Here is a 16645-nt window from a genome sequence, read left to right as displayed (position 1 = left end):
GTTATATTCAACATCCTCAATTGGAGATATTCTTCCTATGTACATTTCTCAACAAGATATATTAGTCTAGATACACGCGTGTTAATAATTCAGCAAGTAAGAGTATCTAAGATTTCGTGTTAATGATTACAACATTTAAGGTTGAAATATCCTTAAATTTATTAATTTTCTTAGGTTACGTTTATTGTAACTTACAAATAGTAGTTTCAGCAAAAAAATAATAACAAAATAGTGGAATCATGGGGATTAGTGAATACATCTTACATGTCTATAAATTACATCAAATATAAGTTAAGAAAACCCGAACTTATCAAATTGCAACTTTATGGTCTAAACATTCTTGAACTTTGAGTTGAAGGATTAGGTTCATACTTCATAGGTAAGGGGAAGTGGGCTAGCTACATGCCAAGTATATTTAATTTGACAGTGAGTGTGGGAGATACATGTGACCTGACTGAGGAAATTTTCAACTGCGGTATGTTTATAAATAATATTACTCTTGTAGTCAAAAGTGACAAAAGAAAAAAAAAAGATTTTGTATCTCTAAATTTTTTAGATAGATATACATAATAAATAATAAATAATTTCTTTTTCTGTTTTTTGTCTCGAATAATCACTAATTTTGACATCCATAAAATATGAAAGTTGAAAGTCTTTCATCCAAGATTTATCACTTCCACTGTACCACATACAGTTCACATAAGGATTATTTACAAATTTATTGACAGACTTTAATTTAATGTTTTCTTTTCCAAGGAGAAAGAGAGATAGGACTATAGGAGGGAGAGGCAGGGACTTACATACACATATTATTAAGTTAATGGAGGTGGTGCTGCTGCTCTTGCACTGAGAAGTAGTGAAGTTGAAGACTACAGAGCTTCTTTTTCAGCACAGAAAGCGAAGCTTCTCTTTTCCATAATTATTACTCACTCTCTTGCTCGTCTCTCTCTCTCTCTCTTTCTCTCTCTCTCTCTCTTTTTGTTATGTCTTTTGCATTCTCTCTTTCTTGACCATTCTCTATTGCATCTACAAAACACAACCAATTTATTTTTAGGGAAAAAAAAAACAAAATGGAGTTTGATCTTGAGAATCCCTTCACAAGCTTTGAAGAACACCAATCTGATACTCTTTTGGATCTTTTTGCCACTGAATCTGATCATATGCCCTCACATAACTTCGTACAATGTTTAAAAATCACTGATTTCTATGTTTCCCTTCGTCAAGAAACCGTTTCACTCATTTTACAGGTAAAAATAGGGCCATAACTTGTATTGCTTATCACTTTGGGACTTATTTCCCTCCTTGATTTAATTTAATTTTGTTTTGTTGGGCAGATACAATTTGCCTGCAATTTTGAGCCCTTCATTTCCTACCTAGCTGTTACTTACTTGGACCGGTTCATCTCTCGGCAAGAAATTCCGGTAATAATTATAGACCTTGACATGTATATTTTCACTTTGACATATATTGTGATTGTTTGCACATTATGTATGCTCTGTTTCATTGCAGAGAAGTGTCACCTAGTATTAAAGAATGGAAAATCTTCAAATGTTGCGCATACAATTAATTCTTTCTGCATTGCCTTTGTAATAGAACAGAGAATAATTTTGAATATACAAACACATTCAGTTAACAGTTCTAATTAATCGTCGAATTTGCAGCAAGGAAAGCCATGGGTTCTAAGGCTTCTTGCGGTATCTTGCATTTCTCTAGCTGCGAAGATGAAGAACACCCACTTCCCCCTCTCTAAGCTCCAGGTAGAGGATTTACTCTCTATTAATTATGAGATGTAGTGGGATATTTGGGAACACTGACATTGCGAGAGCAGCAACTCATGCAAAATTTTTATGATAATGAAACAGGGTGACCAAGAGCTCATCTTCGATGCACAAACGATTCACCGAATGGAGCTTCTCATTCTTGATGCATTAAATTGGAGAATGAGATCAATAACACCTTTCTCATTTCTCTGTTTCTTTATTTCTCTATTTGAGCCGAAAGATCCTCCATTGACACAAGCTCTCAAAGATCGAGCTACAGATATCATCTTCAGAGCTCATAGTGGTAACATATGAATTATCAAACTAAACGATTAAACCATAAACAAATTTTATTGTCTCATTATCATCATCGACGTCATCATCATCATCATCATTATTAATTTATTATTATTATGGGTAAAAAAGTAGCTCAAACCCAGATTTTTTTTTTTCTTTTTTTTGGTTGCAGAAATCAAGTTACTAGAGTTCAAGCCATCAGTAATTGCGGCATCAGCAGTTCTTCTGTCATCATATGAACTGTTCCCATTGCAGTTCCCTTCTTTCAAGACTTCAATTTTAAGTAGTGACTATGTAAATAAAGTATGCAACAAGTTAATGATCGATAAATTTTTATTATTCATGTCTCACATTTTGATTGCTTCAGTATTCCTTACTTTAACTTGCATTGTGCTTTTTATCTAGGAGGACCTGTCAAAATGCTTCGATACAATGCAAGAAATGGTGGAAATGGACGGCTGTGAGTCCATTTTAGATACACTGTCAAGCTCAAGAACTCAATTTAGTGTGGTGGATTACAAATGCACGAAATCAGAAAGCCAACAAATCACGAATAGTGGCATCACAACTACAACTATGATGCCAGAAAAGAGAGAAATCAAGCGACGCAAAATGAATGGTTTTTGCAGTGAAGGCGAATTCCAGCTTTCTCGTATTCAAAATTGTTGAATACACTGAAAGACAGCGAAATTGGTCCGAATTGCAGCAGCACATTGTCAACGTCTAAAGAAAAAGTGAAAAAGAAAGGTAACGGATGGTCCTGATTTGAATTTGAAGCAGTTTAGCAGAAGATATTGAAAGCTCACAATGAGGCACAACCCCCAACTCAACTAAGGAAACAAGCAAATATTTAATTTAAATAAAGAGAAGATTTTGTACAATGAAAGCACAAAATTGGAGGAGTGCAATGTTGAGTGCTACTCTATATAATTGTTTTGTGTTATTGGGTTTTTTGGTTATGTCTCAATGTCTCTCGCTCGGTGGCGGCAAAGCAATAACAAATGCTTTCAATTCAATAAGATGATAATCTTTTTTTGAGAAGTTTCAATTTGCAAGGTCAATGCATGGATGGAATTCAATTTACCAATTTTTCTTTCTGTTATTGCTTTGAAATTAATGGATACAACTATGCAAAGTAACTGGCTGCAGCAGCCTGCAGGTGAGAAATTATTGTGAGAGTAGGTGGGGATAAGAGAGAGGAAGCAGCGTTCAGGCTGGTAGCTTTCTTAAAGATCGTAGTATCTTTGTCGAAGTTATAAGCCATTTATGTGCTTGACAGCAGGTTGGGAAGCGGGCTGTGGCCGAGCTTTCAGAAGCAAATGAATTATGTTGAGGGAAATTTGGGGAGGTGAAAGTGGTAACAACTACAAGCTAGGGATGGGAGTGTAAAAATTTCAGCCCAGATGGGACTAAGATAGCCCACAACCACGTTGGGACATCTGCTTTTGGGACCTTACAGCTGGTTTGGTAGTCCAAATATTAAAGCCTAACCATTAGAATTTCTGTTGGTTTATATTTCAGTATGCCAATAAAACAATAGGGGATTAAGAGTACATTTATATAATACGTGTGCTTTAGGGATGGTAAAATTTGGATCCGAATATAAGTATATCTGCATCTAAATCAGTATTGATATTTTTGCATCTGTATCGAGATCTACAAATCCGTGTGGATTTTGGGTGGATTTTTTGGATACTCTTATCTGCATAATATCAAGTTCAAATATAAAAAAAATTATCGAATTTACCTAATAAAATCAAATAAAAACCAATCATAATTCAATAATCAACAATTCAACATAACATACAACTACACGATAAATCCACAAATAAAAATATCACAACATAAATCAAACATTAAGAATAATATAAATCCAACAATCAAAGTCTAACAATACCACGAATTCACAAATAAAATCACCACAAATCCATATAAATTCCAAGCTGGTGTGTTTTACTTTAGGGTTAGGTTAGATTTTTTTAGATTTTTTATTTAAATCATTTAACTTATATATTTTCTAATTGAATTTTAATTTAATAAATAATATTTGAATTAAAAGATATGTGGATCCGGATATTCGGCTTTCCAAATGCACTTGCATTTGTATTTAGATCTGGATCTTTTGAATCTTTGCTGATGCAGGCCAAACCTGAATTTTTTGGCCATCCTTACATGTGATCACAATCAACATATTTAGAGATCTTTAAGTTATTAAAGTAGTGGATAAGTTAAAATATAAGAAAAACACATTAAGTAATTGCGCTATAAGACAAAATACACCACTTTAAAGTGTGTGTTTTACTTATTTTATAGTTTATTCCTTAATTTAGTAACCTAAAAGATCCCTTATTAAATAATAATTCTCTCACTTTATTCAAATAAATAATAATTCTCTCACTTTATTCAAATAAAGATGTCATCACCAACAAGAGAAAACAACAACAAGAAGAAGAAGAAGCACCCGTGCTCACTAGATTTTCCGTATTACTCGTTAGAGTGTGGAGAACCATATATAAACAACACTTCTTTTATGTGGAGCAGAAAAGACAAGCTGGCATTTGAGAAGCAACTTCGTTTTTCTAAAAAGGTGGCAGGTAAGGCATTCTGGCCTCTGGCTGACCCCAGTTAGGTTTCACAATAAAATTAAGTTGACCCATTTTACCCTCTTGTAAGACTATGAGTAGCTATAGAAACTTCGATTTATCATTAACTATATCAATTCTTTCACATTTTATTTCAATTATTAATAATTTTTAATAGGTTAATTATAATTTGATTATTGCGAATTTTCTTGTAATTTTCCACGAAGATGAATATAATTAAGTTTATTCTAATTATTACCTGAGCCATAATTTTTCATTTAGTCGCAGGCAGGCAACAAATGCTCTAGTTAAAGCCCACCCCTATTCCTCGCGTCATTGAATGACTAGAAGCTCCATTTAGGCAGGAAAAATTGAAATTAATTAGTATTCTGTTCACGTGTATGTATGTATAGAATATATTCTTTTTCTAGTATGGCGCTCCGATTTTTTTTTTTTTTTGTAGACACACTTTTAAACTGTACGATTTAATAATATTAAAAATTATCTAATAAATTACACAGCTTAACAAAATGTTTGCATTAAAAAATGAGGGCGCAAGAATGATTTGTGTATGTATATATATAATCATTCTTTAATGATACCGTTAAAATAAAAATAAAAAACACATATTTCAATACATTAACAGATCAAAAAATACAATTTTAAATGTATTGAAATATGTGTTTTTTTTTTATATTTTGGAGACGAAGTGAGGATACTCTCACTAAAAAAAGACTCATATATAATTAAAATTATTTTTATATATTTACTTGTGAATTTATCAAAACTTTGTACAGGTATCGAAAGTGTGTTCTCTAATAAAGACACTTTTTAATTACATTGAGGTTGTTGAAACTGTAATAATCTTAGTCGAATGTGGCAGGGTAGTTCGTTATATCGATGTTCTTAATTTTCCACTAAATAAAACGCCCCCCAGTTTAATTGCAACCTATGATAACTGTTACTATTGACTTTAATTGTCTTGTGAATGATACTTGTGATTATTGCACGATTTCTTTTCAATTCACTCCCGCAACTCGAAAGAAATTGACTTTAACATGCTAATTTATTGAACTTTTAATTACTCTCGCAATTCATAGGCTCATTCTGCTTCAAAGGGAGAAAGCGGCTTTGGAGAATTCGGTTACTGCTTGAAATTTTAGAATCGGGAATGTCCAAGCATCTCCTTCAAGTAATGACTAATGACCTTAAGAGTGTTCATTTCCTGCATCGATTTCCCTGCCCAAGCTATTGTTAGCTTACAATGCGCATCGTGCCGACGAACAGCAACTCTTTAGCTGGTAAGTATTGGTAATTAGCTCAATTTAAAGGGACTAAAAGAACATTTACTTGGTCTTTAAAAACTAAAAATCTCACTCAGGTGAATATAAGCATCTAAAGAGTTCATTTTAAGAAGGGGGATTGACATTTTCCCTTATACTTTTTGAACTTTACCACTTATATCTCAATCATTTGTATAATATATGGACGCCCGAATATATCATTGCTATATATGTATATAATATAATCATTTTCTAGTGAGGATATCCTCACTTTATTAAAGTAGGATGCCACTAATAAATAAAAAAATATAGATTTCAAAATAATATTACATAAAAAAATTCAACATATTGAAATATATGTGTGTGTTTTTTTAGTGACCTCAATGTATTGAAATATATATATACACTCTCATTTTTTTATAGGGACATATTTTTAAGCCATGAAATTTAAAAGTATTAATTTTTAACTTTTTTAAACCGCACGACTTACGAACATATCCACATTAAAAAAGATGAGGAGACCCAAATATTGTGTAAAAGTTTTACATTATTTGATAGCAAAATTTTATTAAAACTAGGGACGGAGCCAAAAATGTAGTTTACAGGGGAAAATTTTAAGAAAGAGGTCAATATATAAGAATGTGTAATAAAAACTTCAACTCATGGGACATTTCAGATAAAATCACGGGGTAAGAGCTTAAGTTCTTCAACTCACAGGTATTTCAATTGAGTTTAGGGGGACGGGAGCTAAAATAATTATGCAATTTAATGACTATTTTAATCAAGCGGGGGCGGGTGTTCCCACTTACCTAAGGTTAGCTGATGAAAACTGCAGAGGGCTACCGATAATAGTCCAAAAATGTAGTGGGAAAGTGTCATTCACCTTTTGAAGAAGGTCACTTTTAGTTTATAAACAAGTCCAATAAAACTACAAGTGCTTAGGCCTAGCTTATACTTGAAATTTAGCTTAAAAGGAGAAGTTTGCCTCAAACTTATGTTTTTAGCTTGAGATTCATTGTCAACCAATGTCAGATTTTTCTCTTAGCACCCTCGTCACATGTAAATTGATATTTTTACTTAGTTCTTGTTATGTAGAAAAATAGCGTGGGTCAAGACATAAGTGAATTTAGGTTTAATATCATATAAAAACTCATTACATTAAGTTGAAGGTTGTCTCAAACTTATGTAATAGTGCAACACTCATTAATTCATTCTCAACTAATGCTGAGACTTTTTCCGTAATTAACAAGCCCAACATAGAGGATCCCACTAACAAAATAGAGATATTCTCAGTTTGTCAATACAATCTAAATTTTTTAAAAAGATTAAAGAAACAAGAATAACAATCTCTTTTCTCATTTTTTACTCTAGGTTCGGTTAATTTGTATATGTATGATATTAAAAAGAAAGAATGGAAAAATCAATAAAGTGTTGGCTCCACTGGCAATGGAATTCACTTAAGTGGCTTGATTGGGTTTGCTCTCCAGTTCGAGTCGCAGGGAAGTCGCCTTTGTTGGTCGAACATGTGCCTCTTGGTTTGAGTAGGGACTTCTAATCTGGGTTGTGGTACAGGTTTAAAGATGTCTCCCACAACTGGGGCTCTCTCCAGGATACCTCGTGGGCTCTCTCCAGGATACCTTGTGGTTAAAAAAAAAAAAAAAAGAAAGAATGGAAAAGGAAGTAGCTAATTTACAACTTTTATAGTCGGTCAAACCTGTTTGCGCGGGTTAGGCTCCCTCATTTTGTTGTTCTAGCATCTGTTACTGTTATTTAGCCAATAGTATGTTTAAGTATCGATGCATAGCCATACGTTGGGCCCCCCAAAAAAAAAAAAAAAACAAAGACATTCACTTTCATATTAATTAATTTTGTGAAGAGATTCATTAATTTCCTGAGAAATTTATTCTCCTAAGTAATTAATTACTGTCCTCGTAGCTGTGGAAAATTTATGCAGATTTTATTTTTGAAATTGCTAGTTTGACATAAACTCTCTTTAGTTGCATTAGTGTATTTGTTGAAAATGCTGCTTCAGATTTCCAAATCCTCATCCACATTGTTTGCATTGCTGCTTTTATACTTGTCATGCTCTTTTTATTTATTATTATATATTTCGTTTCAACAAATCAAATGAGAGGAAAGGAGGGGAGGGGAGGGAGGAAAAAGAAAAGAAAACAATAAAATTAAAATCCTCCCTATTTTTTTCTCTCTTATTCTCCTTTCCAAAAAAAAAAAAAGCAAAAAAATCATCATACACTTGTTGTAGATGGCACAACATCTTACACAATTTAGATCCAAATTGAAAATGACCTTGATAACTAATCGAAAATTGCCTAAAACTTATATCATTTGTCTATCAATTATTGGCCACATGGAATTATTCTCCTAATAATGTTATGTAAGATGGCAGTAAACATGATAAAAAAACAAAACATTAGACTGACTTATAAATAAAGAGAGTTAGATAAACTTATGATATTTAGAAAAATTATATTGAGCCACCAAAAGGACACCACCAAAATAGAAATAATAACATATTGTGGTACTGTAAAACAAACAATAACCTTATTTTTATCTGAATCGTCTTCCTAATGTTCAAGTACATTGATTGTGCGGACTTTGGCAATTTCACAGGTGACGTCGTCTTGGGCGAATCTAATCTTCTATCTCTAGCATCAACCAATTGGAAATTTGGAATAAAATATTTAGGTAGTGAACTAAAAATAAACAAAAACATTAAAAAAAAAAATCGTTAGATTCGATTATCCAAAAGGGGGTGGGGTCGTGGGCTTAATCAATCTAATTGAGACTCAAGATCTTCAAACTGTAATTATTGTGGAACATAAGGTTTGATCTTTTTACTCGAGCCATGTGTGAGAGTGATACGCTCAAGCAAACACTTTATTTAGATAGACTCGATACAATAATCAGAACAAGTGATCGATAAACCTAGCATCCAATATGCAACAGTATACGTTGCTTTCAACACATATAACATTATAGGTATGAAGCGCAAATTAAAAGAAAAGCCAATAGTTGTGGACTTGAACACCATATTAGTTTCCTTGCATCAGAAACAGACCCATAAATCATCGTCAGCATCACAAGAGGAAGCACTGGAAGCAGATGGAAATTGGTAATCTTGTTGGTACCCCCACAGAGGAGATGATACCACAAATCCAGGATCTGTATATGTTGCCTCTTGACCATAACCCTCCGCCATAGTCATGCATAAGGTATCCACTGTAAATGGCTGCTCCCAAAAATTGTGAAGTCCATCTAAGTTTTCGGATGGATGATCATAATTACTCACTTTTGAGCTCTGGATCTTGTAAATTTCTTCATAATTAGCAGAAACATAGCTGGTTGATGAAGAACAATTATCAGCAGAAAGTTGTGGGGAAGGGGAAGTGCACCCAGTAAGGACTTTTGGTGGTTCTCTAGAGTTATTGGGAATAATAGGTATGGGATCAGCTATTAATATTTCAGGTGGATTCTTATTCTGCTTGTTGGCTTCATCAAATTCAAATATGGCTGCAGTTTGAGTTTCTTGCAAAGACTTAGTAACTGACGGCACCTGCTGCTGGTTGTTCTTAGTTAAGCGTTTCTTACTCAAGCGACTGTGCCAGTGATTTTTAATCTCGTTGTCTGTTCTTCCAGGCAGTCTTGATGCAATAGCAGACCATCTGGTGACGTGAATTCATACACATATTAGTTAGTTAATGTGTAAATTTTACAGAAGCATTAATCTAATCGGCAATATATAGTTGATTCTCAGCTGATAGCTAGATTCGCATCTTTTTGGCAGCTCCGGAGCGTTACGCATTAATATAAATTATGAGCCCAGATTTTACACAAATTTAATGTGTAAATTTTACATAAGCACCATGCATTAATACATGGATCCATGTATCTGCATAAACAAACTCTAAAATAGTAAGGAGTTGACACACATTAATTAAGAGACAAGATCATCCTGGAGTTTGAGATAGGATCGCCATTGATAGATCAATAATTTCCTGAAAATTTACAAAACCCTAAATATAATTGCAGGATGTTTTTGTCACTTCACATAACAAATATTATAGTAAATGGAATAATAAACTTACGTGGTGCAGCTAATTAATTACCTTGTTCAAGTAAGAACTCTCCGCTAACTTTAGCAACAATAAATATAATAATTACAGATTAAAGAGACTGTCGCACATGGTTGAGAATGGTTCGAGGACTAATTATTAAGAATACACTTAAAACAACCTTCAACTCCCTTGATCTAAGTATTGAGTATAAGTTAGGCCATTGAGCTTCAATATGATATATATCATATTGAAGGCTAAGAGAAGAGAAGCTAGTCACAAAGAAAGATCATGTTTAGGTACAGATGTTATGTACTTGCTACGTACCAAGTTAAGCTAAAATTTCAAATCACTTACCGATTTCCAAGTTGTTCATGGAGCTTGATTATGGTTTCATCTTCTTCCTGAGTGAAGTTTCCGCGCCTAATATCTGGCCTGAGATAATTCATCCAACGAAGTCGACAACTCTTCCCACATCTCAACAAACCTACAAGAACAAAACGGAGACGGACGTTGATTAGCTAGCTAGCCATCTAATTATTCATATATTCTCTCATTTCATGATAAAAATTATTGAGGTTCTCTCCTTTGTTTTTTTTTTTTCCTCCTACTTTGTTGTTCCTAGATATTTATGTTTATATATGTATATACCAGCATATTTTGGCATCTCACTCCAGTTTCCAAATGCCGTATCTCCTAATATAAGCTATCAATTTCCGATCTTCTTCAGGAGCCCATGATCCTTTTCTCAAAGATGGCTTCTCACTGCCTCCAGCCTTCACCATCTTTCCTCTTTAGTGAAGATCTAACTCACTTCCAGCAATTTTTTTTTTCCCCTCAAAGCAGTTCATGGGGCTCGGATATATATATATATATATATAGAAATTTTATTTTTAAATGTCTAACTTCTTCACTGACGACAAAGCACACGTATTCTCAGCAGATATGGCCCATCCTAAAGTATAGATTAATACCTGATAGATGCCATTATCCTGCTTATTTGGATTTTATATATTACAAATTTCCTCAGATCAACTTTGACAAGTAAACTCACAATAGAGGCATTCGGAAGAGGGGAAAAAAGGAATTTTGATTTATATAGAAAAAAAATATAATTACTTTCTAGATCCTAATAGAATCCATAAAAGCCCTTGAGACTTCATCGTTTAGTGCTTACCATATCAGTCACCCTTTGTTTTTTTTTTTTAGGTGTTTTTTTATGGTTTTTTCTTCACTTATTATTTAATAAAAGTGATTATTTTGACTTAATTATCCTTAGCAAAAATGATAAAAATGATATAGAGGTAAAGTATATATTACATTAATAATTAATCAATGAAGCATGCTAAATCTAATATATAGAGATTGATAAAAGAGATACATATATAGAGTATTAGGATAGAGAGGTTTCATTATAATAGAGTTTTCAAATTTCTCTCAAGAATATCTCTAAATCAATATTAAAAAATAATCTATTAATACAATTTTATAGTTAAGCTACTCTTGACCTCTAAAATTCAATTTTAGAAAAGCTATCGGTCATTTTAAATTAGAGTTAAAGACTTATTTTATCAAAAACATATTTTTTCCCTCTTTTAAATGCACAAGCATTCACAAAAAAAAAAAAATTAATAATAATAGACATGTACTTTAGCAGATCCGATCAAATTAAGTTCCTAAGTCCGCCCATGAAAAGCTTTGGCATTCACTCACCACGTCATTAGATAGATTGTACACAAGTTGACAAACAAATTGGAGCAATAGCATATACATATCACCCTGAGGCTGAGCTAAAGTCTAAGCAAACAAGACAGATGAACTCGTAGAAATAGGGCAACAAGAGCCACTTCCTAAGTAAACCAAAAAACATTACAAATCTAGCACATCCAACGCTCTTCTAAAGGGACCATCGGAATCTGTTGTAAAATTCTTTCTAAAAAACCACGTAGACATGAAGGAAAAGAAAATTGGAAGATACATTTGTCTCTGAATTTTTAAAAGACAATTGTGGCTTGATAATTCGCAAGTTGAGAGAGATGCTTATCAGAAGCTCCCTATGGTATTGGTTTTAGTACTTTTTGGTCGGCAATAATTTCCCTCGTTCAATTTCCAACCAAAAAGTTGCAATGACTAAACCGAGTACTGCTGAGGCTTCGACCGGGGAGATTGGTCTACATTCTCTACATGATCAAATTTGGAATCCAACTCAAGGTCAGCTTCATAAGCGTGTGTTCAACTATTTCATTAGTTTAGAAGTCGTTAACTAATCATAATTAACTCTACCAAGGACTCCGTCAACATTATTATTGATTCATTAAAATTTAATTTTACCCACATGTTAACATACTGTAAGGATGGCTGGCATGGTGCCTGGTGGTGACGTAGGGTCACCTTAGGTCAGCAGCTTCGTACTGCGTGAACATAATTAATTTGGAGAAAAAAAATCAAGTCATTTTTTATAATCAAGTTGCTAAATAAAAAAGGATTAAGACCTTAATCCATGATATAATGAAATTAAAAGAATAATCTTTTCTTTCAAAAAGACAAGCTGGCAACTTCAGTTTTTGAAGGGGTGGCAGACTGGCTGACTTCCGCGCTAGATTTTCACTGTGTATATAAGAAGATCAAATTTTTGTCTGACGGTCTATAATTAATTAGGAACAAATTAAAGAAGATCGATAGAAACTTCGATTTATCATTAACTTTATCAAATCATTCACACTTGAGTGAAGTTGTTTATGACTATTGGTGACGACTGTCACTTGAATTATATTGTGGATTTACTAGTAAGTTTCCACGAAGATGAAAATGACCTATTTGAAGACCGCCTAGTAACGACAGGGAGAGCGTTTATCACATGATTATATTCAATGGATGGCAACAAATTTTCTAGTAAGCTTGGGTAGCAAGAAAGCTCTAGTCAAGGTTCAACCCCTCGTGATTGAAATACTAGCTCCATTATTTGGCTTAGAAAACTAAGTGAACCTAGTATTCGTTCATGCATACCATGAAGAATTAAATATTTTTGGTTCGAATTTTATCAAGGGTTGTTTGGTGATGGAAAGTGACTTTTTTTTTCATTGTTAATGGCAAGTTGAAACTACATTGAGGTGGATAAAAATGTATTAATTTCTCCTGAATGTAATATGCGAAAGGGTATTGCAGGTAAATGCGACCTTAATAGATCTAATTAAAGTTCGGCTTAAAATTGGAATGCACGATCCCCGTTCCTGCAAAGACCAATCACTTTATGACTGGGACCATCGATTGATCCGTCTGTTCGTAGCAGTGAAACTTATGATGTCTATCACCAATTGCTACAATAGCATGAGAATTCGGGAGGAAAATTGCATTTCCATGATTGTTTTTCAATTCACTCCGAATTTCATGGTAGAATTTGACTTTTGTTTGTCCATGAACCCGACCACCCTCTTCTAGGAATTTGTTCGATCACTTTTTTTGTCTTAGTTCATAACCTTGTCTTAATTCATAACCTCATTTGCCCCAAGGTCAAAAGGGTCTATAATTAATAGCGCTTTAAAGTTTTTTTTTTTAAATATATATATACTGATAAATTACAATAAAAATTTTCGATTGGAACTCTCTTTAATAATTGTATTATAGCTTAACTTGAAGTTCCACCCTTACTTAATACCGAAAAATATTTAATCTACGCCAAATGACGGAAAGACAAGTAGATCCTTACCCAATTTTATTGGCCTGGGAACTGAGTCATGACGATAAAGCACTGAAGAAGCTCACGTGAAATGACGATAAATGAACAATCCCAAACCAACATCAGAGACAAATAGAAAACTAAAAAGTTGAAGCCTCATCATCATAAACAAAAGCTAAATGCGTGTGAATGCAAACAAATCAATCTATATACAACTATTCGACTGAAACTTTCAGGAGACTCAGTTTTGTTCCGAAATGGAAGGCATATTTAAGTTTCAAATCAACCAGGAAGAATGGAGCGTAGCTGAAACTTTTGGGAAACAACTGCAGGTAAAAGTTGAAAAGGGGTGGTTAAAAGAACCCCACATTAATAAATACAATTTTTCTACTATGTACAAGGACCTGAGATATCTCCATCAAGAGTTTAAACAGGTAAGCATCTGGATTTGCGAATGCAGGGTGGTAATCTGGCAGCCAAGGCTATATTCTTCCCTTTGTTGGCTGCTACTAACTCTTGGACGTGAATCTTCAGTCGATGGAGCCAGTATAATTTTGCTCCCTCAGCAAAGAAATGGGAAGTCAGTACTTTTGCATACAGCAGCAGCCATGGAGGGATAAACAGAGCAATTATTGAAATTCACCGCTTCTCTGGCTCAAGGGTGATCACCACATCCTACTCTTTTGTGTGATGCAGCGTTCGGGGCACTTCGTTGAGACAGGGGGTTGGTGCAGCTTAAAGAATTCTCTATTCCCTTCACTATAGCTGCCTATGCATATCGTATCACCCCTGCCATGCCAAGTGCCATCTTGAACATTGTTCATCTCCAAAGTTCTAGTTTCCTGCTCATAATTAAAGCATACTCGTTATCAATTTTCAGATATATGAACTTTTTGACCAAGTTTCATCGAAGTTGCATTTACATTTTCTATAAAATGACGTCATATCCTCACTTCTAAAAGTTTGCAGCACCATTTATACAAGAACTAGATTTATGTGAATAAGGGAATGCACAAAATATAATTTGAGGTGGCCAATAGGTCAGATGGCACGAGGCACGGCACGGACATGGCACGTGTCCATACACGTTTCGGTAGAGCACACGGCACGGCATGGTATGCACATAGGCTGGGTCGGGCTCATATTTTAGACACTTGGGCCTTAAAAGCATGACATGATTAGAGATGGGTCAAAGCACGGTACACGAAAAAGTACGCAACAAGCACGTTTAATTTTTTAATGAAAGTAAACTTAAAATTTTATGATTTTATAAATAACTTGAAATTGAATCTTTTAATATATTTTATTAGCTCAAGTTTTTTAAATTTATTTAATTCTTAATTTTAAAAAATCGACTTATGTTTATAATTTATTAAATAAATAATTGATATCATGATTTTATAAATGTGTATTAATATTATTAGAAACTATGATACATGACTCTACGTAATTCCAAGTTAACAATTAAGTTAATCCTTAAAAAAATTATTATTGTTGTTGTTGTTTGAAAACGAGCTTGTTATTTATTTATTTCTTAAAAAGTTTTAATGTGCTTTTCTAATTCTCGCGTTTTCCGTGTTTTCAAATAATAATGGTGGGTTTGCTCTATTTAGAGTTCAGCGAGAGGAGGGATAGTGACAACGAATATGTGTGGAAGCTCTCATTTTTTTTCATGTAAACACGCTTATAAACCGCATGATTTAATAGCATTAAAAGTTGTCTATATTAAACTGCACGGCTTAATAAAGTGTCTCTATTAAAAAATGAGGGTGCAAGAATGATTTGTGTATATAGGTATATAATCATCCGTGAGTGAGACTGTTAATACAAAAAAAAACATATTTCAATATACTAACAGACCAAAAAATACAATTTTTAATATATTGAAATATGTATTTTTTTTATTATATTTTAGTAATGAATTGAGGATGCTCTCACTAAAGAATGACTCATATATAATTAGAATTATATTTACTTATGAATTGATCAAAATTTTGAACAAGTATCGAAAGTGTGTTTGTTCTCTAATAAAGAGAATTTTTAATTACACTGAGGTTGTTAAAACTGTACTAATCTTAGTCGAATGTGGCAGGGTAGTCCGTTATCTCAATATTCTTAATTTTCCACTAAATAAAATGCCCCCAGTTTAATTGAAACCTACGATAACTGTTACTGTTGACTTTTTTTTTTTTTTAAACCATGAGGTATCTTGGGGAGTGCCCCAACCGTGAGAGGCACCTTTAAGTTCGTACCACAACCCAGACTAGAAGTCCCCGCTGGAACTGGGAGGCACATGTTCTCCAAATAAAGGCGACTTCCCTGCGACTCGAACTGGGGAGCAAACCCAGTCAAGCCACTTAAGGCGACTCCATTGCCGGTGGAGCCAACACTTTGTTGGTTGTTACTGTTGACTTTAATTAGCTTGTGAATGATACTTGTTATTATTGCACGATTTCTCTTCAACTCACTCCCGCAACTCGGAAGAAATTGACTTTAGCATGCTAATTTATTCAACTTTTAATTGTCTTGCAAATTTATTCCTTCTTTCTTGAGTAGCATGCTTGTTAATTTGTCTCTGTTTGATTCAGGATTATTTCCAGAAATGGAGTTATGAAAACAAATCGGTGCTGTGTTGGAATGGAAGAGAATGAATGTCCTGCATCACCTTTGACCAAAGATGGATTGGGGTTTGAACTTTGAAGAAACATCAGAACGGGCAGAATGAATACATCAAGATTGACATTGAGACAACAAGATCACCATTTCATGAACTTTGACGCTAATCCATTTCCATGGAAAGAGGATATATGCATAGCAGGGAAATCTTGAGAAGAAATGTAAACAATGATACACGACACCTGAATGAGATTTCAAAAAATCCATGATCCTCCCCTGATAACTTGTTCATTGCTTTACGAGCATGTTGCAGATGCAAAGCTTCATCCGTTGAAGACTTACGCTGCAGGCTTCACGG

The 16645-nt window shown here is 33.7% G+C and overlaps 1 protein-coding gene and 1 pseudogene across 1 annotated transcript; one reads left to right on the top strand and one right to left on the bottom strand.

Moving 5' to 3' along the window:
* Positions 1-958: 958 nt before the first annotated feature.
* Positions 959-2810, top strand: LOC18052420 (putative cyclin-D6-1). The gene is made up of 6 exons (XM_006449125.2): positions 959-1247; positions 1335-1421; positions 1662-1757; positions 1863-2064; positions 2230-2360; positions 2463-2810. The coding sequence occupies exons 1-6, from the start codon at positions 1071-1073 to the stop codon at positions 2724-2726; spliced, it is 957 nt and encodes a 318-aa protein (XP_006449188.1). The 5' UTR covers positions 959-1070; the 3' UTR covers positions 2727-2810.
* Positions 2811-8989: 6179 nt separating this feature from the next.
* Positions 8990-10780, bottom strand: LOC18052419 (annotated as a pseudogene).
* Between the last annotated feature and the right edge of the window lie 5865 nt (positions 10781-16645).

The sequence above is a fragment of the Citrus clementina genome, unplaced genomic scaffold, assembly GCF_000493195.1.
Source record: "Citrus clementina cultivar Clemenules unplaced genomic scaffold, Citrus_clementina_v1.0 scaffold_2, whole genome shotgun sequence".
NCBI lineage: Eukaryota > Viridiplantae > Streptophyta > Magnoliopsida > Sapindales > Rutaceae > Citrus > Citrus x clementina.
The sequence above is the reverse complement of the archived record's forward strand: the minus strand, read 5'-3'. Positions and strand labels throughout refer to the sequence as shown.

Bases quoted from the DNA above. Each gene is read 5' to 3' on its own strand.
- LOC18052420 (XM_006449125.2), top strand. From the start codon at position 1,071: ATGGAGTTTGATCTTGAGAATCCCTTCACAAGCTTTGAAGAACACCAA. The intron at 2,065-2,229 runs GTAACATATGAA...TTTTGGTTGCAG, and splicing joins CATCTTCAGAGCTCATAGTG to AAATCAAGTTACTAGAGTTC. The intron at 2,361-2,462 runs GTATGCAACAAG...CTTTTTATCTAG, and splicing joins GTAGTGACTATGTAAATAAA to GAGGACCTGTCAAAATGCTT.